This window comes from Eulemur rufifrons, chromosome 8 (assembly GCF_041146395.1).
Source record: "Eulemur rufifrons isolate Redbay chromosome 8, OSU_ERuf_1, whole genome shotgun sequence".
NCBI classification, from domain to species: domain Eukaryota; kingdom Metazoa; phylum Chordata; class Mammalia; order Primates; family Lemuridae; genus Eulemur; species Eulemur rufifrons.
This window is the reverse complement of record NC_090990.1, coordinates 124,759,621-124,783,453: the sequence shown is the minus strand read 5'-3', so window position 1 is coordinate 124,783,453 and position 23,833 is coordinate 124,759,621. Positions and strand designations below refer to the sequence as shown.

General features: G+C 42.5%; 1 protein-coding gene across 3 annotated transcripts in view; it reads left to right on the top strand.

The window, feature by feature from the left end:
• The first annotated feature begins 269 nt into the window (after positions 1-269).
• PBX1 (PBX homeobox 1) overlaps positions 270-23,833 on the top strand; it is a 272,094-nt gene continuing 248,530 nt past the window's right edge. For all 3 annotated transcript variants that reach the window (XM_069480911.1, XM_069480912.1, XM_069480913.1), the window contains exons 1-3: positions 270-442; positions 650-937; positions 4,199-4,272. In XM_069480911.1, the coding sequence (XP_069337012.1) occupies positions 747-937; positions 4,199-4,272 (265 nt within the window). In that variant the 5' untranslated portion in view covers positions 270-442; positions 650-746. The remainder of the gene's footprint in view (positions 443-649; positions 938-4,198; positions 4,273-23,833) is intronic.

The window sequence follows — 23,833 nt, the reverse complement described above, 5'->3', positions numbered from 1 at the left end:
CTCCTCCTTCTCGTCCTCCTCCTCCTCCTCCTCCTCCTCGTCCTCCTCCTCCCGGGCTGTGGTTTTTCTGTGCATGTTTCTGGAGTCCTGAGCCCGAGCTAAACAAAAGCAGGAGGCTGGCGGGGCCGCCGGAGTTTGCGGGGACGCGGAGGAGGCGAGCGCCCGGGCTTCGCCTGCCGCCGCGGCCGGGGGGTCTGGCGCCTGCACCAGCCCACCCCCTCTGAGCTCGCTCCGGCCGGAGTGGGGGCGGGGGGCCGCGGGGGGCGGGGGGCAAAGTTTGCGTCGCCATCCCCCTGCCTGCCTCTCCTTTCTCCCGATCGATGCCTGTTTGCGAAAGGATTAAGCCACAGCTTTAAGCGCCGGGAGCCCATTCCTGCCTTGCCGAGGAGACCGGACTGGAACACCCCAAGCCAGCTCTGATTTCTTTCCGCCAAGTGGGAAGGTGGTTTATTTTTCTTGCTTTTGGGAGTCGACAGCCTTCCCCACCAGCCCTTCTCCCCACCCTCGCCCCGCAACCCCTCGACGCCCCCGCCCCCTCCCCGCTCCCCATCCTCCCTCCCTCCTCTAAAGAGGCAAAGGGATTTTTTTTTTTTTTTTTTTCTTTTGGTCTTCTTTTTTTTTTCCCCCCTTCTCTGTTTATCCTGAAAAGGATCGGAAGACCGGCTGGAAGGATAAAACGCCCCGGTGCTTCCCGGAGCCGAGCCGAGGAGCAGCCGAGGAGGCGCGGGGGCGCCGGAGCCTTCGCGATGGACGAGCAGCCCCGGCTGATGCATTCCCACGCGGGGGTCGGGATGGCCGCGCACCCCGGCCTGTCCCAGCACTTGCAGGACGGCGCCGCGGGGACCGAGGGGGAGGGCGGGAGGAAGCAGGACATCGGAGACATTTTGCAGCAGATCATGACCATCACGGACCAGAGTTTGGATGAGGCGCAGGCCAGGTGAGATGGAGGCTTTGCTTCTCCTTTCTTGGGGTTTTGTGTTTTTCTCCCTCTCGCCGGGGGAAACAATGGGAACCGAGTCGCCGCGGCGCTTTCTTTTTAAATGTTGTTTCTTCTCCCATTCTGACAAGCGACTGCATGGCGGAGGAGTCCAGTCTGCAGGAGTGTTGTTATCGAAAGTGTGATCGCCCGTGCCGAGCCGTGGCCGTGTGTACAGTGTGTGTGTGTGTGTGTGTGTGAACACGGAGGAATTCGTGTGCACCCACACACACGCCGCAAATGCTGCCGACTGATCCAGAAGCGGCCCTGGGCACTTTTTACTGCTTTAGAAAAGTCCAAGAGAGAGCAGAATTGTCAAGTTTTGAGCAGCATTGCATGCCTGCCTTCTTGTTGAGGGACTCCGTACCATGACAAAATAAAATGTCCCGAGAACACTTTATTTGCAAATTTAGTTGGCTCCTCACCTAAGTTTGATTTTCTTTTTTGACTTACTCGTCCAAAATTAATAATTATCTTTCCCCCTTCCCTTCCTCCCCCAAATACAACATAACAACAACAAGAAAAAAAAAAAAAAGCAGGGTATTTCTTTGTCAGTAGTTATCAGCTATCCAGAAAATATTTTGCATTCACTTAATTCTGATTTTTTTTAAAAAAAGTTAACAGAAAGAAAAGGTAAGGTTGCTTTTAAGCATATTTGTTAGGTTTAAGAGACTCAGATTTTTAGTTTAACTTTATTGTCTCCTAATTTGAATCGGTTTACAAACCTTCCGTGACACAGACAGCTATGTATGGTCCTTTAAAAAGGGGTGAGGGGACAACAATCGAGCATGCCCTTTCCCCCCATACTTCTTTCAAGACTGCTTAGAAATGGAAGCATGCAGGAATTTTATGTATTTCAATACTATAGGACATGAAGATTTTTCATTAAGGAAACATGATAAACTGTGTAGCTTCTCAACTGAATCCACTGCCAGGTATATAGTTCTCCACTCTGGGATTTTACAGCAAATTCTCTTTCAAAATAAAACATAGACTAAGTGACAACCCACTAAACAGCTTGCCCAAGGCCGAACTTGAAAGGAAGAATTTAAAAAATCTAATGACCACATCTATCTATACAATTACCCAGCTTTGTTAAGTCTCCGAAGTAGCTTTTAAAATTTATTTTTTTGCTTGGAAAATCTTCTGAGCTTACATTCACAATTCCTTAAACCTCAGCTGACTTAGTTATATGGAGAAGACATCATGATGTATATTTTTGTCTAAGGGACATGAGAATTTGAGTTGAGAAAACGAGAGGAAGCAGCTACAAGCATAGATGTTATGAATTACACTCTTAATTTTAGCTGCAAGCACATGCAACATGTAAACTCAAAAGTACTAAGGTTTCCGGGTGCTCGAAAACTTGGAAATGTTCAAAGATTTGAACTATTCTAATTTTTTTTAAATAGGGGAAAATTTTTTAAAAATTAATTGGTGTTCTTTTCACATTTTATTATCTGAAGAAAAACTAATAGGTATGATAAGTGGAAGATTTTCCACTGGCAATTCTCTTGAATTGGAACAGATTTCTCCATTACATTGTTCTAGAAAAATACACTCAGACATAGCAAGAAACTGGTTTAATAGCAAGTTTGTGAAGTGGAAGGGCCAGTAAGAATAGATACTCACTACTTCTTTGATACTTAGCCCCTCTCTTTATTTGTGAAACTGGGAGCAAACCTGGCTTGATGAGTCCCCCTTTTAATGGCCTAGATGCTGAGAGAGATCAGATACAATTTGGGGGAAATTTTCAGTTCTCCTTCTGTAGCTTCATTTTTGTGCCATGGAAATGCAATATTTTTATAAAGCTGTTTGAGAATGTTTGTTTGCATTTGGGCCTATGTATAAGAATACAATTAATGAAAATATTTTAAAAGACCTAGAAAAGCTCTTTAATACATTAAAGTCTTTTCTATCTGTTTTTTTTCCCACCCCATGAGAACTGACTAAATCAACCCTAAGCTTTCTTTTTGGTTAAACAATGTAACTCTACTTAGCAGATATTGTGTCCTTTTTTCCTTTTTCCTAGGCACACCTTCATAATGCATAGTTATTATTTATGAAGTAAACCATTAGTATTTTAGATACAATAATGCATGTACTCATTTTAATAGTCCTGAATTTTGACTTTATTACTCCTCTGCTGTATAGTATATAGAACGTGTTTCTGATCTCTGTTCTTCATGAGGATGTGTCTGTTTTTTAACTTTCAAAGGGATTAAAAAGAATTGCATGTGTTTTGAGTGCCAGAACTTTCCATTTATCTTTACACACTAATATTAGTTAAACAGAATTCCCTTAACTAATAGCTGATACGATCTGTATTTTGTTTCCAAAACAATATCATTCTGCTAAGTGATTCCATAATAAAATAGAAGGAAAGGTATTGTTTTGTTTCTCAAGTGCATTCTGAATACACACACACACACACACACACACACACACACACGAACCAGGTAAATCACTAATCTAAAAGGCAAAATTGTATTTATTTTTTCCCCAATGGGTGCAAGGTCCTAATTGTAAATAATTGAATTTCAACACCTGCAAATAAGCAGCGTGTGCACAAGAGGCATAATGTGAACACAGAGAAATGAATTTATTCCCCATATGGGTATGTTTGCCCCCTGGCAATGCATTTCCATACTCTTTAACTTGGGGACTGAAATTTTATAAATTGACAGTTCTACTCAGAAGACCTTTCAAGCATCTTGTGTTTATGAGAATACAGGGGCATCTGCAGAATGAATTCGAACACATGGATGAATTAAATTTGAAAACACACAGACCGAGAGGCAGACAGTTCCTAGGCTGTGGTCGTTACATAGATTATCCAAAACTTGCCTTTGCCTTTATGCTGTGTTCATTGTCCTGGGTAGAATTATTGGTTTAAGAATTCTACTTTGATTAAACTACTTTACCAAAAAAAAAAAAAAAAAAAAACCAAACAAAAAAAAAACTCAACTCTCCCTCAATGGGCATAATTTAGGTTAGTTCTGTTCTGTAGTTAAGTCCCTACTCTCTCCCTGCTAATTAACATTATTTCTTTTTCTGTGGTGGGACTCTGTATATTAAGTCATAAAAACAGTTGAAGCATGCCACAGAGTTATGCTTGGTGTATAATTTTGGCCAAATGTTCAGATTTTTCCCCTCTGCATTATCAGCAGTTTGATCTTGAGAGTCCAGCTAAGCTATCACACTGTTGTTTCTTTCTTGCAGAAAACATGCTTTAAACTGCCACAGAATGAAGCCTGCCTTGTTTAATGTGTTGTGTGAAATCAAAGAAAAAACAGGTAGGAATGAGATTCCAACATTTTAGCATTTTCTTTGGCCAATTGAATCACTTTACCAGCAATCATGAACCTGTTGTTTAAATATTAAGATTTCAGAATGAAAATACTATCAGGATTGACCGCACATTCCAATAGGAAGTCCTCGTCCTGCTTTCTTTTAAAGAAAGCGTCAAGTTTCTTTGACAGTTATTATCAAGCATTACTGGTTTATTTTCCTTCATTCTGTTCCCAGCCTTTTTGCAATTCAGGCTAAAATCTGTGTTCTGAAGGGAAATTGATAGAATGGTGTGTCTTTGGAGGAAAAATATGAAAGTAAAAGTTCATTTCCTGAAGGAATATATTTTGGCCCATATTTAAAACTCCATTTTTTTTTGGAATTGGGCAGGGGTTGGGGTCCTAAACTGTTTAACGTTTCCTTTCCTTTTTTTCTTGTAATTACAAAGAAGCTGCAGACTAAAGGTTCTCTAAAGAGAGTGTTGTCAAATAGCTTTGTGGGAAGCGCTGTACATTAGGTTATCGGTATTTGAGTGGCCTGTGATTTCATAGCAGGGAGAATCGTTGGGTTTAGGAGAGTATAATGCCATTAGATCACTCACTGTGTTGTTTTTCTACTTTCTAGACCTCATATCATGGACTAACACACTTATAACACATCCCAGGAGGGCATTTAAATTTTAAAGCAACAATTAAAAAATAGCAGTCATCAATCAGAGGTGTTCTTAAACAACAGATGCTCTGGGAAGGACATTTAGCAAGATCCTCTTGTTTGTTTATTTTAATCCTTAATTTTCCAAAGTGGGTAAATCTCTCCCTTGCAAGAGGAAAGATTTGAGAAGGCCATCGGAAACCGGGGCACAAAGCTGAGGGACGGGGTGGTTACATGAAGTGGGAGCTTCTGCCGGGCTCTGCCGCGCTGGCTGGCTCCAGAGCAGTGCAGACCACCTGACATCCTCCTTATTTATTTATTTTTTACAACAAGGAGTGTAACAGTCAATAATTCATATCTAAACCATATAAGCAAGGGCATGACATGAATGAAAGTGACAATAAATATGATTGCGTGCCCAGTTGATATACATTGATAGTTACACATAAAAAAGCGGGGGGTCGGGGGGAGAGGGCAGGCAGGGTGGTTTTCTTTTTGCAAGCTCTCTGTTTCTCTTTTCAAAAATAAATAGTTTCAAGATGTGACTGTCGATTGAATACGTAATGACTTGGGTCTTGAAATGCATATAAAATTAGTAAGCAGCTCCTTTGTTGAATGTTATTTGTGTTGTGCAGAACATCCTAGACAAAGCACCTGAGAAGGGGTGTTCAGACCTTTAAGTCTTCCAGGTTGCCCTGCCAAAGCTTGACCTTATTGCAGAGCTGTGAATTGCGTTATTTTTGCTGTGAGACGTCCTTTAAGAGATTTATGGATTGTGTGTACAAATATCAAAAGAGCTTTTTTTTCAGTTTGTCACACTTTTTAGGGTTTTTATTTTCTATTAGCCCAGAGAAGGAAACCTAGGTGTATATATTATTTTCTCTTCTCTCTCTCTTTTTTTTTTTTGCCTTTTTTTCCGTTTTTTGATCTCGGATGCTTATTTACTTTGAATACTTGGTTCCTTGAAATTTGTTTCTAATCGAGTATGAGTTCTTGCTGATCTTGGTTCATAAAATGTAGACTCAAAATATAAAAGCATACGTGATAATCCGGACTAAAGAGACTCTGTGTTTAAAGACACTGTCAGATTTTTATTGAAAGGAAGCCTGTGAGTGCACTTAAATGTACATTGTGGTCAAAGTGTTTAATTCCAGTCTCCTAATTAAAACCTACTGAGGCAGTAGATCAAAGTAGGTGGGGTGGATGGAGATCCGGTTCAGGTGTGGGTTAGAGTTTGCTCCTTGTTCACAGTGGCTAAAGTGTGATGACAGGAAGCAGTCGTATTGGTCAAAATAACATTCTAAAGGTGTAATTTATGGTTGGATTTCATATTTTGGTTTTTGAATTTTATGTCAACATAGTTAATGTTTGGAGATTTTTGGATTTTTTTTTTAAATATCTAAATTAAGTTTTTCTTTGTTGTCTCAAATAATATATTTTTAAAAATAGTTTATCAAGTCATGTAAATTGAAAGTGAGAAGAATCATTGGCCCCTTTGTTGGGGGGAAACACACACACATGTACACACACGTACACACACACACACACACACACACGCTCGTGCACACATACAGTTTGGATGGAGAGGGTACCTTTGGGTGAAAGTAGAAAAGAAAAAAAAAGGCCTACGTTTCTCTTAGGCTCCAACTTGTGAGTTGGAAGGATTGAGGGCAAGGAAGAAACCTCTCCTGGAACGCTGAGTGTTGTGTTCAAGGTAGGAGTCAGCCGGGGTGTGTTGAAAAGGACCCTTTGATTCTAAAGCGCGATTATTGCCTTACTCTGGATCTGCGGGACCCTCCTCATTCTGCTGCCAGCGTGTCTTCCGTGCAGTTGACGTGTCATGTGTCGCAGAGACAAAGTGGCTGCAAAGTTGCAGGAGGTTTTCCCCCCCTGTTGACACAGAGCTAGTGAAAAGATCACTCGGGTGATCAGGTCACGTACATTCCTTAATTGTTTGGGGACTTTTCCTATTGTGACTTTCAAGCCTCCTTGCACTTAATGAGTGTTTTTGAGCTTCCATCTCAAGTATTCTAGAGGTTTCTTGATTTAGGTTGGGCTTTGTTTGTTTGTATCCTAATGTGGAAGTTCACACATTTGGCTCACCTAGGGAGAACTCTGGAGAGGAGCTTGGTAATTGCATTCATTTGTTGCTTTTTCTTGCTTTTGCTCATGATTTTATAGTTGGAAGACTTAGAAGTCAGTAAATAGGAAAACTAGCTGAGAATGTCTTATCAACCTTTTGGAACTTTATAGCACATACACACACATACACACACACACACCACCCGAAGTAGGCAGCACCGTCTAAATTACAGTTGATTGATGGGTATTTAAGTCAGAAATTACTGTGGGGATATTAAAGAAAAAAAAAGAAACCATGTGTCTTCTTGCTTCAACCTGTGGGTAAGTTTTTATTTTGATACCTTTTTGCTTTTATATATAAATGCTAAGGAGAAAGAATGCCAGCAAAATGCTTGGGTGACAAATCTCAAACAGCAGGAAGAAAAACCCTGTTAAGACCTATAGTGATGTATTTCAGATATGGCTTTTATCTGTTTGCTCATTCTGGGAATAGAGAGACTTAATTAGAGTTTCGGACCATTTAGTATCACATTTTCTTTTGGATTTTAAGAATCGTTGTTTGTCTTCTGACATATTAACAATAGGCTGAGTTTTACCTACGTGTATATGTGGTAGTAATGGAGTTGGTGGGATGGAAGAAAAGGAGAAGAAAATTCAGGCATGTTACATTTCTTTAAAAAACCTTGAATGTATTTTTCAACATTTCTCTTTTTCAACTTTTATGTCAAAATCATGCAGGTTTAAAAATTAGGAAAACACAAAACATATTGGGTGCCATTTACTAAGGAGAATATTTATAGATAGCATTGAATAGCTGCGATTGTTGTGAATAGTCTTTAATTTTAGAACGTAATAGCTATATATGGCACTTTTCAGCCAGTTTTCCTCTGTGCATTGTCTGCACTGAAGTTAAATCAAATCATTGGAGGAGGTAAAAAAAAAATTATTTTTTGCTTCCTTAATACCCTTTTGTTCTCTCTCTTTCCTTTGCTCTCTGTGTTCAATTAACACCCCCATCACAGAACTGCAGTGTGTGTTTTTTTTAAGTCTACTACTGTATTTCACTTTTGACACCCTCCCTTAGTATTCTTGCCTGCCACTTCTTTATAATATAGCAATCACATGATAGGACTTCTGCTCTCCTCTCTCCTTTAAAGCATCAGAGAATAATTTGTGTGTCTGTGTATCTGTGTGTGTCTTTGCATGTATGGGGGAGGCATTATTGAAGGAGCTGTAAGACTGTAGGGAAATAACTCTGATGGCGTTAGGCCTTGAACAGAGCGAGAGTGAAATAACTTTAGACCATTTAGAGCAGCCTCTGATCAGATTCTTTCAGAGGTTGCAGTGGCAGGAATGGTTTTCGTAGAAGCCCATCCACAGCTGGCAAATGCAAAAACTTTTTCTTGCTGATGAGAAAATTAAAAAATTGGGTCCTTTTTGTTTTGTTTTGTTTTGTTTTTGGGGGCGAAAGGGGCCGGTAGAAGGGGCTGAGGAGAGAAAAGGGGGGGCAATTGAAGGGAAACTATGAGTCAGTTTTACCTGATAACTACCTTTCGGGGACCCCAGTGTGCAGAAGGCAGAAGTAATGTGGTTAGATTCTATATTATTTACTATGATCTGGCTATAACCTACAGACTTACCATAATATGACTCTAAGAGACAAAATATAAGATAAACTGTGACAAGAAATGTGCCCCCTCTCCTGTCACTTTTGTGCACTCCATTTTTAGTCTGCTACTTGAATTAGAAAAATTCTGACTTTTCAGAAGTGGAGTGGAGGGTGCAAAGAGCAGTGTGGTCGTAGCTACTAGAATGGGATTTTGGGAAATCTCGTGTCATTTGTTCCAACAGTGGGGGTGTCTGTGAGGATTGGAAACAAGGGAGATTCAGGTTACCCTGAGAAGTCTGGAAGTGGATCTGTGAGAGGGGAAACGTGGAGAGAAGCTTGGGACCCAGGAGCTATGGGGCGCTGAGCCGGGAGGAGTGGGGTGTGGGTTCCAGGCTTGGCACCAGGCCACGCTCTGGGCCGAGGGGGGCATTGCCAGCTTGTGTATTTAGCTCACTGGTGGGGCCAGGCCTCTTCTCACGCTTTTGCTCCTGTGTTCTGTTGACATCATGAACTTTTTGTTGTTGTTGTTGTTGGCAAAATTACAAAAATATCCCCAAACAAGCAAACAAACCCAAACGTAGGTATTGAACATATTTAAATAGGAAGACATTTTCATTTTTAATTTAAAATATAACCCTGGCTTCTTTTGAGACCAAGTTTACATGTATGCCTTAGAAAAGCTTATCCTTAATTTTGGTTTCAAACCTCATTTAGGTGGATGCTGTTATATTTCAACCAGGTGAAGTGAATCTAAATATACTTTTATTGCTTTTCCTTTAAAAAAAAATCACTGAAAGCACCACGTGATAGAGGCAGTTTCCTAGGTCCAGCTGCAAAGATGGCGCCATGTTCATGTGACCCTGAGAAGCACCCATTCATTTGTGTTGCCATATTAACCTGGGTTGGAGGCATGTAATAATTTTGGCTCCACTGCCTCCTACTTGCAATGGTATGGTGAGATTTAAAGAATATAATAATTGATGAATAAAATAAATAGAGGATCAGTGAGTTGTTTGCAAAGTATTTTGAGCTCTCTGGGCTATATAAATAAAAGATGCTGTATTTTCTATAAAAATTACCTAAGGATTCGTATCTTATTTCATGTCACAGTATGTGAATGCATTAACTCTTTCAGGCCAAAGAAACATACACCTACTGGTCAATAATTAAATGATGGGGTAGTCGGTCATTTCTCATGAGGAAAATTCTCTGGTTGCATTTTTGCCCCATCTGCATCTCAGAGATGTCACTTCTCAGAACTTGGCAGAATGATTCCCAGAAAAAAAAAAAGTGTAGGAATAGACTGTCATAAGATTATAACACCTATCTCCCATTATGGCAGAATAAGGTCAGTAGTGACTTCTCAGAAGGTCTTCTTACCTCTGACAGCTCTCTTTCAATCTCTCAATTATCAGTGGAAATCAAGACTGCAACGGGTGGAAAATTCATCCTTTTTGGTTTAGGCTGTAGTTTACATCTTCCACTGAAACTTCTCTCATTCAGTGGGTATTGTGGTGGGTGTCTCACTTCCACGGTGGTTCTGCACCTTCCACTAAGTAGTTACAATGTTACAGGCAAATGGCTTAAATAGTTTTAGGAGAAATTAAACTAGTAGCAGTTAAGGACTTGGACTCTAAAGCCAGACTCCCTGGGTTTGTATCCTAGATCTGCTACCACTTAGCTGTGTGACCTAATTCAAGTTATAAAACTTCTCTGTGCCTCATTTTCCTTCTCTATAAAGTGGAGATCATAATGGAATCTATCTTAGAGGGGTGTTGTGAAGATTAAATGAGGTAAGACATGTAAATTACAGTGCCTGGCATAGAGTAAACAGTCAATAACTGCTAGCTTTTATTATTTCTGGCCTTGTTTTCTTATATGAAAGAGAGAGGCTTACACCAGATGGTCCCTACAGACTGAGCCAATTCTAAGACTGCGATTTTATGCCGAAAAGAGACAAAAATTGCTGAATTTAAGATTTGCTTGCTTTTGTTTCTCTTGCCATTCTCTTAAAGTAAGAATTAGCTATATCTGGCCAAAAGTCTGGGACTAGGCTGGAAGAAGGGGGAGGGGGAGACAATGAGTAAGAGCAGAGACAAAGGTTTTTAATCACCTACAAACTGGACAACCGCTACCCGGAAAAGCTAGAATTGCCTATGTTAGTGACGATGTTTTCTTAGCCTCAGCAACTGGAGACATTGTGTAATCAAAGTTAAAGATATTTTCCCTCTGAAGACACACAGGCCCATCCACTCAACTCGCAAGGATTCAAAGCAGGGAAAAGTAGCACAAAATGAATTTAGGGCAACCTGACCTTTTTCTGCCTCCCAATATGTTCTTTATTTAGGAAAAATGTTATCTTTGTCATAAGGACAGCCTTGATATGTTAATAGATTTATTCCTTTTAATTATGTTTTATAGCTTTCTTGAGATACATCTCCAATACTGTGACATTCACCCATTTAAACTTTATGGTTCAGTGGTCTTTAGTACATTCACTAAGTTGTGAGCCCATCACTATAATCTAATTTTAGAACATTTTCATCACCACCCCCTCCACCCCCCAGTACTTATTACCAATCAGTCCATATTTCCCACTTCACCTAGCCGCTAGTCACCACTAATCTACTTTCCATCTCTATGGATTTTGCCTTTTCTGGACATTTCACATATATAAACTTATATAATATCTGATGTTTTTTGACTAACTTCTTCTCCTTGGCATGTTTTTGAGGTTTATCTATACTGTAGCATGTATCAGTACCTCATTCCTTTTCATGGCCAAATAATATTCCATTGTATGGATATACCACATTTTACTTATCTCTTCATCAATTTATGGATACTTAGTTTGTTTCCACCTTTTGGCTATTATGAATAGTGCTGCTATGAATATTTGCATACAAGTTTTTGTGTGTGGATATATGTTTTCATTTCTCTGGTTATAGGAGTGGTATTGCTGGCTCATATGGTAGCTGTGTTTAGATTTTGAGAAACTGCCACACTGTTTTGCACAGTGGCTGCAGTAGGTGCATTCTTCTTCTTCTTTTTTTTTCTTTTTTTAACAGCTTTGTTGATACACAAAAAACTGCACGTTATTTAATGTATACAATTTGATGACTGTGATAGGTGCACTCTAAGTCATACCGTAAATGGCACTAAGTTTTGTCTTTAGCAATCCCAGCATTCAATTCCTTCAACCTCTTTCTCCACTCGGCAACCTGTCTTCTCCATATTTAGGACTCCACTGTGTTTTTTGCTTCTTTTGGTCAATTCTTACTCTAAGAAAAAAAATTTGGGGGAAATTTATTTGACTTGAAGTATGCATGATCAAGATTTTTGTGAAAGCTCTGTCAGAACTATTTGCATTTTAAAGAGAAAAATAGTAAGTTAAAGGAATGAATCTCTAATGCTGGAATTTCAGGTGAAAGTTTCCTGAAGAGGAATACCCTTTTGAGAAAGATTGGAGACCTTTCTGAATAGTAAGCTAGTAAGCCTGAGAGAGCATGGACTTTGAGTCAAACCAACCTGGGTCAAATCCTAGCTTTTTGTGTAACATCAGTAAGTTAGTTTATTTAATAGAGTTTGAATTTGCTCATCTGTGCAGTGAAGATAAGAATACCTACTATGTAGGGTTGCTTGAAGGACTAAAAAAGACAATAATATAAAGCACATAGTTCAATGAATTTGCTCAGTAAATAGCAACTACTGTTATTTTTCTGAAACCACATAGCAGTAGGTGACCATAGAGGTGTTGACAACCTCTCTCATCAGTTCAGCCCTGTCTGTTCAGGTTGAGTTTTCTGCTGGTTCTATCTAGGATTTTTAGAGGTTCACTGACATGCTTCCTGACCCTGTTTTTATGTTAAATGGTTGTCTGTCTTGGGCAAAGCTCAGCAAAAAGCATCCCAGCACTGTTACACCCTCTTCTCCCGACCCTAGAGTCCTGGGGAGAGTGTCCCACAGAACAGTGCTGTCCATTGAACATACATGTAATTTGAAATTTGATGATTTAAATTTCTAATACCTTCATTAAAAAAAGTAAAAAAAAAAAATAAAAATATCAGGTGAAATTAAATAATACATTTTATTTAACCCAGATATATCTAAAATATTTCAACATATAGTCAGCATAAAAATCAATGAGCTATTTTGCATTCCTTTTTTTTTTTTGTGCTAAGGTCTTGAAATTGCAATTTTAAACTTAATGATTTGAATGTTCTAGTAGTCCCATTAAAAAGTAACAGGTGAAATTAATTTTAGTAATGTATTTGATTTAACCCAAATATATGTAAAATATTTTAACATGTAACAAACATAAAAATGTAATGAAATAGTTTACGTTCTTCTTTCTTTTGTGCTAAGGCTTTGAAATCCATTGTGTATTTTACATTTACAGCACATCTTAATTTTGCCTAGCTGTACTTCAAGAGTTCAATAGCTACACGTGGCTAGGATTTACCATATTGGATAGCTCAGCCGTAGAATGGTGGTTCTGGCATAAATCTTTGTTTTGTTTCTTTTTTGGCATAGTTTTTACACTCTGAGAAAGACACATGGTTGTTCCCTACTCAAACTTGATCTGGTAGTTCTGTGGCCATTGAAATTGGTTCCTGATGGATAGCCACGTTCCAGAATAAAGCACATCTGAGGCATCTTTTTCTGGCAGGGAACTTCCACTGCACCCTGCTGAGGCCACTGATGGGAGCTAGGATGGGGTGATTCCTCTCCACCTCCTTCTCTCTCTTTTTTACTTCTTTCTTTCCCTAACTCTTCATTTCATACTTTGTTTCTCTATCCTTAACAAAATCTGAAATGTTCCCTAAAATAGACTGAGCGGGCCGAAGCAGTCACCTTGTTTTTCTCAGCAAGAACACAATGGAACAAGCATAGAAGACGTCATGGTGTGGCAAGAGTTTGCCGGACCCTGCCTTTGGAGTTCTGAGGCTTTACACCACCTGCCCCTGCGGTAGCATATTATTTTGAGAACACCATTTAACCTCTTGGCCTCAGGTTTCCATGTCCGTGGAATGGGTGACTCTAGAGAGCCACTAATCTGACCCCACATTCCGTAGGTCATGAGCCCCAACATGATCCCTGCCAAGGCTGAGGTTCACAGAAGGGAAAGCACGTAGAACATTTATAAAAGGAAGTTCTTTTTCATTGTTGTGGCAGTTGTAGTCTATCCTATGAATCCTAGTATCTTTCCTAAACAGTCCTGTAAAACTGCCATGGTGGTGTGAAAGCTACTTCAGTTAATCAAGTTGAATGGGAGAAGGCCAACTGGGAGGGAAAAAAAATAAGTGGAATTAAAAAATTTTTTATTGTTGAAGCATTCAGCATCACATTTATAAGGCCAGTTGGAGGCCAGCCCCAGTTTCGTCTACCTTGTTGATATTGTGACTGAATGCAAATACTGTTTCCATACTATGCGTTTGTAGCTTTTGGATTTTAGACTGGAAATCTCTTTTGTAATATAGAAAGATTTATGGTTGCAGGATGGGAAGTGCAGTGTACCTTTTTGAGTTCATGTGGTAGAACCCAGGAAGTCAGGAAAGAGGTTTGGTTTTCACCTTGGAATCACCATAAATGCTGGAGTTACTTGTTGACCATTTGCCTCAGCCCAGTCACTGCAATAATTTGTTTCCCCCCTACCTGTCCGTGGGGCTTCTTGAAACGTAAAGTGAGGATATTTAGAAAGATGTTTCGGCTTCCCTAAGAAAGTGTGGTCAGGAAGTGCGAGAGCAAAGTTTGTGTATGTGGCTGGCTTCGAGACAGGTTGCATCTGCCAGCAGGTCAAAGGAATCAGTTTACACAGTGGCCTGTGTTGTCGGGGCAGAGAGAGAGAAGGTAGTCAGTGAGTTTACCTGCGGGCTTTAGGTGATTTGAAACTTACAGTGTTGTCACTGTAAGAGAATGCTGCTCATAATTACCATTGTTAGTAGAATTGAAACTTTGCATTTATTTTTTGTCCCTGACAAAGAAAGACTCTCGGAGGCTGCAATGATGAGCCGGGCCCACACACCCTGAAGGGCCCTCCGTGGGCATGGGGGTGCAGATGTTAATTCCTTTCCCTGCGATTTGCATGCAGGGGCTCTGGGGCCTGCACCCTGCTTACATGAACAAACATTTAAAAACAAAGAGGAGGCGACACCGCACAGCTCTCCTTTGTGCAGCCTCCTTGCCGGGGTGCCTGTAATTCCCAGCCCCTTGGAGGGAAATGTCCTGGGGGTGCGGGTGCGCGGTGAGGCCCCGCACAGCGCGCGGAGTATAAAGGCTGGAGAAGTAACCGCATCGTGCGAGGAATAAATTAAAGTAGCTTGTCCTGAGGCCCATAAAGGGGGAAAGGAGAAAAGAAAACCACCACCAGCACAAAAAAAAAAAAAAAAAAAAAAAAAAAACGCCAAGAGAAGAGAGAGGCTGTTCGCCTAGACCAGGTAGAAAAGAGAAATCCAAGTCGTGTGGACGGAGTTTACGGAGATGATGCATCACAAAATGAAACTTTTGGAGCCAAGACAGTGGAGAAGCCGGTGCCCGGCAACGTGGCCTTGGGCTGAGCCGCGGGGCCTCTTTCAGAGCAGGGTAACGATGCTGGGCCCTGGCCCCGTAGGCGTTGGGGTCCGGCTGCAAAAGCCTGCACACTGCCCTTTCGGAGGAGGGGGCGCGGGGAGGCCCCTTGGAAAATCGGCTGATGAGCGCAGAGGGCTCGCTGGGGAGCGCCCGGCCACCCCCGGGCAGCCGCCCTGCCTCCCGGCACCGCGTGGCACCCGGGCCTCCCCTGCGCCCCCTCGCCCCGCGCCCTCGCCCGCTCCAGAAGGCGCGGCCCGGCCTCGAGCCACCCGCGCAGGCCACGCGTCGCCAGCCGCGAAGTCCAGTGTCCTCGGCATGGGGCTGGCTTGTGTTTCCATCATGTCCATTTGCCTCGCCTGGGAAGCCCTGGTCGCCCACGGGCGCTGCGCTCCTGGCCCCGGGCTGCTTCCCTCTCCCCCGGCTCCTGTCTCGGACCTCAGGGTAGTCAGGAGAGGCCCGCCGCCCCCGGGGGGAAAACACCCTCTCGGGAGCCAGACTCCCTTTATTAAACCCCTCTCGGTGTGGGTGGGGACTGTCACCGTCAGAGCCGCAGAGGCCCGGTGTGCGCGGTCCACCCCGGGGAGCCGGGCCGGGGCTGCTCCCCCGCGGGAGCCGCGAGTTCGGGGTGCACCGGGGGCCGCGCTGTGCGCGCGTCGGGGTGCTGGTTTTGCAGAAGTGAGATTCGGAAGGCCGCGTGTGAGCACGTGTGTGTGTGTGTGTGCGCGTTCACACGCACGCATGTGAATCTGCAGCTCGTTTCTTAGTTGGCCCTGTGTCGTTTCAGCACTGTTCCATAAACATTCCAGTTGTTGCTTTATGGTAATGAAGTGAATTAAATAATATAATCCGGAGTTACTGCAGAAACCTTCCTGTCTTCCCTATCTCTGCAGAAACCTTCCCGTCTTCCCTATCTCTCGGCCCTTACAAGGGAGCGCGTCATCTTCCCCTGGGGAGATTTTTAACCCAAAGAACCTTGATGTACTTTAAACAGCACTGACATTTGTTTTCCCTAAGCTTGGTCTGATTTCTTTAACACTTGAGGAAGGTCTGGGGTCTTCAAACATACCTAGTTTCTTAGATGGCGGCTCGTTTTGTCTCACAGCAATGTATAAAGGGTCCTCAAGCTGCCTTCTTTTTGCGTTCTTCAGAAAATAGAGAATTAATTCTAGTATTTGCCCCTCCCCTCCCCATGCCTGCATAGCTGCTTCCCCTCCCCCGCCCAGCCTGCTGGAGCCAAGGCAGGAAGGGGCTGTCATCATGCACATGCCTGAGCCATATTACTTTATTTTTCTTCTTAGAAAGTTACACTAGGAAAGATGTTCTTGATGTGTGATTATTATTCTTAAATGGATTCTTGTGCTGTCCTATTATTGCTCTGTTACAGCCTTCCAGGACAAGCACCAGTTCCCACAGTAGACCCTCCAGAAACTTTCTGTTGCATGAATGTGGGAGAGCTAGAAGTCAGGCAGGTTGAATTCCCTCATCACTTTGAAAATCTGTGCATTGATTCCCTCTATCAATTTCCACCAGCCCAGTCTCCGATCCACCACGCTGGAGAACCGGGCCCACCACTAGTTTCCCAGGATGAGTTTCCCAGCCTTAGTAACTCTAGGGGAGAGGAGAAAGGGTTATTATGTAGGTTCAGAGTTCACGTGTTCTTCTGACTGTTACAGATGTTGCAGCTAAAATATAAGAGCAGCAATAATCGTACCAGCAGTGGTGATAATAAAAAATGGAAATAATTGCTTCCCTCTGCTCCTGATTGGGTCACCCCCACTCTCCTGCTCATTTACTCTCCTGACTCCTCTCTTTCTAGGCTGGGATGTTTTGGTGACTTCCTAGTGGGCTTATCCCGGTGCTAAGGAGAGAAAGAGCTCCTCAGTGGCTTCCATCTGGGCATGACTATGCAAAGACTGGTTGTCTCATCAAGATCCCGAGGAATATATTTTCTCACCTATAATGTCGCCTCCTGAATGTTGCCCTTCATAAGTGGAGGTTCTAGAAGCTTAATTGTTTTTAAGGCAGTCTCACCAAATATTTTTGAACATCATCTGTTCCGGAGATGTTTGGGAAAACTCTTATCCTCCATGGGTTGAATAGGGAAACATTTGAAAATGAATCCCCGTCGTCCTGGTTGGGTTTATTTTTTCGTTTTAGAAACACCAGTTAAACATTTTTCTTTTAGACCGTCTGGAGGACGTGATGAGACTGAAGAATCTGTCTTCTATTTTGGTCTGTTCATTGCTTTAGCAAACATTTATGAAACTTCTCCTATGTATGAAGTGTTATGAAAGAGGCTGAGGAATACAAACGTGTGTGAGTTGTGGCCCTTACCCTCAAGGAGCTTCTAGCCCAGTAAGGAATCTCAATCATGGTCACAGTCACTGAAACACGGGCAGCTGCCACACGCTCTGAGCCCCTGTGTCCGTGACAGGACTGTGTTCCTTAGAGCCAGAGGTGCAGCTGTACAGGTCATTCTGAACCAGAGTTCATTGCCACCCCGAGTGATGCATGCAGAAGCATGCTTTCTTTGCATCAAAGAGTTCCAGTTTTTTACTTAGCCTGAGAAATGTTTTTGTTTGAGTCCTTGCATATTTGGCCTTCTTGCCTTTCCTTCAACCCCTTTCATTTCCTTTCTGTCTACTCCTTTTCACTCTCTTTTGTTCCTTTCCTCCTCTCCACTGGAGCCCACTCACCCCTGCCCGCCCCTCCACCCCCAAATTGCTATTTGCCAAACTTGTGACCTGAGACCACTTGGCATTTCCCTGGGACGGCTGAAATTTACCACCCGCTGAATAGGCATTCTGTGACATTTGCTCACCTGGGCAGCTTAAGCTACATGGTCTGCTTCTGCCTTGAAGCAGTGCTGAGAGGAAGTGTGGAATTTACCTCTGTGCTCCAGGGTTCTTGCTAGCAGGGAGACGAACACAATGAAGCTTTCTAGAACCTGGAATTAATTTCTATCATGGTGCAAGTATATAGTTATATATATTCATGCATACATTTATTATGTATTCAGTAAGTGCATGTAGACAATTTGTGCATTGTCTGCCATTCTCTAGTCATTTTTTTTTAACAAATTAAATTTTCATGGTTAGCTTCATCTTTCACATTCATACCCTCCCTTACCATAGCTACCCCCTCTCTTCTTCCTCTTCCTTCGTGCTGCTAGAAGACACTGGGTTAACGTAATGCTCTTTGGGGCCCGGTGCCATTAGACCGCCTGTCTCCTGAAGGTTTATGATACTCAGGGTGATGGCTTTCTCACTGTGGCCTTCCCAGCCCTGCTGCTGGTAAGGAAATAGCTGCTTGTCTCTTTGGATCAAACTGGTTTAGGAGCTTGTTCAGTCCAGTTACTGGGACAGGCCAGCCCCGGGGGCTTCTCTGGATCTTGGAACACACGCACAGTCCGTCTGTCCTGGCTGTCAGCTGAGGAAGGGAAGCAGGCAGCGTATACGGTTAAGCTGTTACTTTATACTTGTGTCCTCCGAGTGATTTCAAGGCAAGAGTGCTCTGGGCCCCAGGCTGGGCGGGGAGCGGTGGTGGATCATTCTGGAATGAGGCTGAGCAGAAAGTGTCAGCAGAAGTGATGTCTCATACTTTCCTGTGGCACCCAGAATTCTTCTGTCCACACGTAATAGTAGGTAATGCATATAAAAAAGCACTTGTTAGATACACAGCTACTATTACTGCTGCAGTTTTTAAGCCGAGCCAACAGACACAGAGAGTTTAATGGACCTCCCTAAAGTCACACAGCTAATGAGAGGCTGAGGTGGAACAGATTTTATTCAGTAAGTTTTACTATATGTAGTTTCTTTTTTTTTTTTCTTTACAAAAATATTCATTCCCATCAAGTGACAGCCCTTCAAATTGTGATTCTTCCAAGAAAATTAGGTGGGACTACTACTCGATTGTTTAAATAACAAATTGTTTGGCTCTGCTTATTTCTGGTCCTGTTTCTCATGTACAGAAATTTAATTTTCCCTTGGCTGTGGTAGGCTGCAAAACCTAAGAGGATACATCTAACACTCACCTTGGGCTTCTTTCCTGATTTCCATTAGGCCTCTGCCTGTTTTCTCTTTAGAATCCACCTGATTTCTTTTAGGCAATGAGTGTGACTTTCACGGGTGGTCTAAAGCTTGACCCCCCCTGTTGTCTGTGGCACCTTTTCTGGTTCCTTCTCAGAAGCCCGGCATTTTGACAGGCACAGAAAGCAGGGTGACGTGTCCTCGCACACCCTCCTGGGCCCGCTGTCCTTGTCATACCACCCCCTGCGATCCCACGTGGTGCCGATGGAGGCTTCGTCGGTGAGACCTGAGTCCCATCTCCCCAGTTACGGAGCCACCGTGGTCAGAAGGGCACATCCAGCGGCTCCTCGTTGTGATAAGTGGGTGTTATCAGTTTCGAGGGGGGCACATCCCGAGGAGTGGTGGTGGCCCAGAGAGCAGCCTGGTACGCAGGACCTGGGTGGCATGAAGTTGTGATGGTGACACGTGACCTTCACCCCAGATGTTGGAAAGGAAAAAAAAATAGAATTCAAGGCAGCCTATGTATAATTTTATTGAGAAAACAATATTAATAATAATGTTAATAGTAATATTATTATCAATATTATTAAGAAGACCTTAGTAAGGAAATTTTACAAAAGAAAGAGGAAATAAATTCACCAGTTCACCTTTAATTGTATTGTCCCAGCTCAACGTCTATTTTCAGTTCTTCATTTTCCCTGTGTTTATATTTTCTTCTTGTTATTTTCCTTATAGCTATATGAATTTTCCATTTCTTGGGGATGATTGTGTACTCGGGGAATAAAATTCTCTTTTATTTCTCAACAGAACTTGTTACTAATATGTATCTTATTTATTTATTACTTGTCTCATTTCAAAAAGGAATTCAAGAAGCTTACCAAAAGGTGAGAGTGATACAAAGAGATTTACTAAATAAATGAGTAAATTGGAAGAAAAAATTCAGGTAGGGCAATCAAATAAAATGCAAGGGAATGTTAGTATGTAAAATTGCGTTCATAAGATCCTTTCTCATTGTGAACTTCTCAGGCCTTTTGCTAGTAAGGGAATAGCGACTTGTCTCTTTGGATCAAACTAGTGTAGGACCACGTTCACTCTGTATCCTGGAGAGGCTGGCTACAGATTTGACTTTGTGCTTCCTAGTAGCAAGAGCAAAAAAGGGAAATAGGAGCAGTTTCAAACTGTAAAATATTTTGAATTGGAAATGAATCAGTTGTTTAAGAGGAAGACAAATTTTTTTTTTTTTTCCTGGTACTGGGCCCTAGGCAAAATTTCTTCCCTAGTTCCAAATGAGAAGATGCTAGTGATAAAATGGGCATTGTCCTCAACAACGTGATAAAATATTATATTACATGTTTTACTATGGCCCTTTACACATAACCTCTCCACAGCACTCACCAGATTTTATTATAATTATTGGTTTATTATCTAATTCTTTTATTACACTTTGAATTTTTTGAAAATAATTATCAGGATTTAAATGCCCAGCACTTAGTAGATACTCAGTTAGCATTTTTTGAATTGAAACAGTGTTTTATATGCTTATCCAAAAAGGAAAAATTTCATTTCTTAAGGCTTATTGACTACTTGCTATTCTTGACTCTGAAATAAAAAGAGGGATAAAGCAAAACTTCTGTCGTTGAGGAGCTTGTAGTCTACTGGGAGTAAACAGGTATTAACAGACACATTGTATTCCAGCTGGGTAAGTGCTATGTAATAGAAGTGTGAACATTCTATCTTTTGCGAAAATGAAGCATAAGATTGCTTAACATACACTTTCAGTGCAGCTAGCTTCTCCCTTTGGAATTTGGGGTTTGAATCCTTAAGAGAAGAGGAGAAAACCTGGAATGCTAGGACATTTGAGAGTTTTCCGATAGGCAGTTGTCTTGTAGATTTGCTTTTTCACTTTTATTTTCTTTTAGGGAAGAGTGTCCCATGCCTAGTCAGGAACCCACCCTCTCTGACCTTCGGGTCGCAGGGCGAGAGGGGGTGGGGCCCCTCTTTTTGTCTTCTCCTGACTTGACCCGGCAGCCTCAGCTGGGAGACCCTGTGGGTCCGTTTTTCATGGCGTCCGTGGTTGTGGCCGGCACCGTCGTCCCTGTGACTGGTTCACAGAGGACACACGGGTCCTGAGCCCAGGAGGGACAGTCTCTGGGACACACGTGTAAAACGGAGAGTGCAAGGAGCAAGCAGCCACCACACCTGGTTTTATCCTGTTATTAATTTTTAGATTTTCATTACTACGCTTACCAGAGAGAATTTTTACTTTCTTATTTTCCTTTCTTCCTCCTCTCCTCTCTTCCTTCCTTCCCTTTAAAAAGCATTTACCAGGTACATCTACCTGGGAGGCAACATAGGATCCTGTCCTCAAATTGCTCACCTTTGGGAGAAAATGAAGGAGGTTTAGGGCAGCTCTTGATCAAGCAGCGTAGCACGTAGCCCACAAGGTGCTCTCAAAGAGGGTGGCCCACAAGACCAGTCCCGTTGTCTGTGAGATTGTAAGTTTCCCCTTGCAGATGGTGAACTCCTAGTGGGCCATGCTTTCTTCATCTTTGCATACCTAGCACAGAGCTTGGTATGTACATTTGATGCTCAAGAAATGTTAGTTGAAGGAAGGAAGGAAAGAAAGGAGGGAGGGAAGAAGGGAAGGAGTAACGGATAATTCATCTAAATCTACTTTGGGCTTATTTGTATTTTTAGACCAAACATCTTAAGAAATTATTTCCGAAAGGCCAGGTGCACCTATAGTCCCAGCTACTCTGGAGGCTGAGACAGGAGAACCACTCAAGCCCAGGAGTTTGAGGCCAGCCAGGATAACGTAGCAAGACCCTGTCTCTAAAACAAAGAAAGAAATTATTTCCGAAATTAGTACTGTCTGCTGTAAGGGTACTAGTTTGTACTAGTTGGTGATGTTTCAAAGAAAGAGAAGACAGGATGGAAGTACCTCTTGGATCTCTCTGGTGGCTCACTCCAATTAAGCGCTCTGGGAGAGAGGTTGCTGGTTAAAATCAGCATTATTGAATGGGGGAAAGTTCTTGAATAGCTTTTCTGTTTTCTGAGTTATGATCTTGGGCTCTGGGGTTGTGAAGGGTGAGAGGGGCGTCATGGAGTAGACGGAGGTGAGGCCGGGTGGGAAGTGTGCATGAGAGGACACACTAGAACGGTGTGAAGACAAGTGGTCATTAGATTTAGGAAGTTGACGGGACACAACCTTACAGTGGCAGAAGCAGAGGTGGGAGGGGCAGCTGCTGCTTTAATTGAGGCCTCCGGTTCCAGCACCTTCCTTTTATGCCTATCCACAAATTGGCCTGTCTTTTCCCATCTGCGAAGCCTCCTTTTTCTCTTTTCCCTCTCCCAAGAGTGAAACTAACTTTGTTGGCTCATACTGACTTTTTGCCCAGTTTTCCTCCCATCTGATCAATCGGAATGCTAGAAAAGGATTCCTCCGTCTAGTACATAAATAAATAAAACCAAGAAGTTGGAAGTGGGAATTGGTTCTTTTTTTGGGGGGGGGGGGTAAAAGAAGTTGTAGAACCCAACGCAAGGGAAATAACTGAATAGGACTCCTGGCTCTCTCAGCACACTCCACACTCCTCCCCCCAGCCCCTTCCAACGTTGTTATGTGTAATTTAAACCTCTCCCTGGGGAGGAGTAAAGGAAGTATTGTCCCCACCTTCTTCCATTGCCCTCCTCCCTCAGTGAAAATTCCTGGTCTCGGTCTGTGATATCTCAAACTTGGCTGTCACTTCTCAGGGTCACTCCCAGGGGACACCCTTCCCCCAGTCCCAGGGCAGCTCTAATGTTTCTGAGTAAGGAGTAGTAAGGAGCACAGTTTTCCCTATAAACTATCCTCCTTATCAGTCCTGTTCAATGTTGGGGTCTGTATTTGCTCTGGCAGTTTTGCTGTGTAGCCTTCTCCGGGGGGGGTTGAAGGGTCTTAGGCAAAGAATCTCACTGTAGGCTTTGAGGAGGGTAGTTGGGTGTTGAGGACCAGTACATTTAAATACAAATGTCTTGAAGGTTTCCTTCGGCTTGGTTTGGAGACCACTAGAACCAGTTCCTTTCCCTGATTCTTTTCTGTGGCTGCCCCACTTTGTTGCTCAGCAGAACCACAATCTGTTAAGATTTCTTATTTATGCTCTTCTTAGTTGCCAAGACTCTCACCCTACGTTGGGCATCTTGGCAGCTAATAATAATGTCTATCTAGCTGAGACACTTTTAGCGTTTTGGTTTGTACATTTTTTTCTTTATAGCCTGTGCTCATGTGTAGTTGTTTCTTAAATAAGCACCCTTTCCTTTGTGTGATTAACAAACAAAATAAATTTCAATCTGTGGTCTCAATTCTCTGTAACATCCATTGAATAAGTAGTGCTTATACACATTCATTCAGATATTTAACAAATGGCTGTTTCCAGGGGTTCTCAGTAAAAGAGAGAGAAGGGGAACTTGGGAACCTGACAATACAACTCTGATGTACACAGAGAAGATACTGTACTTCACACCCTCGGAAATTACAGCATTTTTTTCGTACGTTCAAAAAACCCCTAAATAACGGCATTCGCTGCCATCCTACTAGCAAATCTACATGTCTTGTGTTTCGGGGTTTATGGTGGTGGACTCATTGCTCTC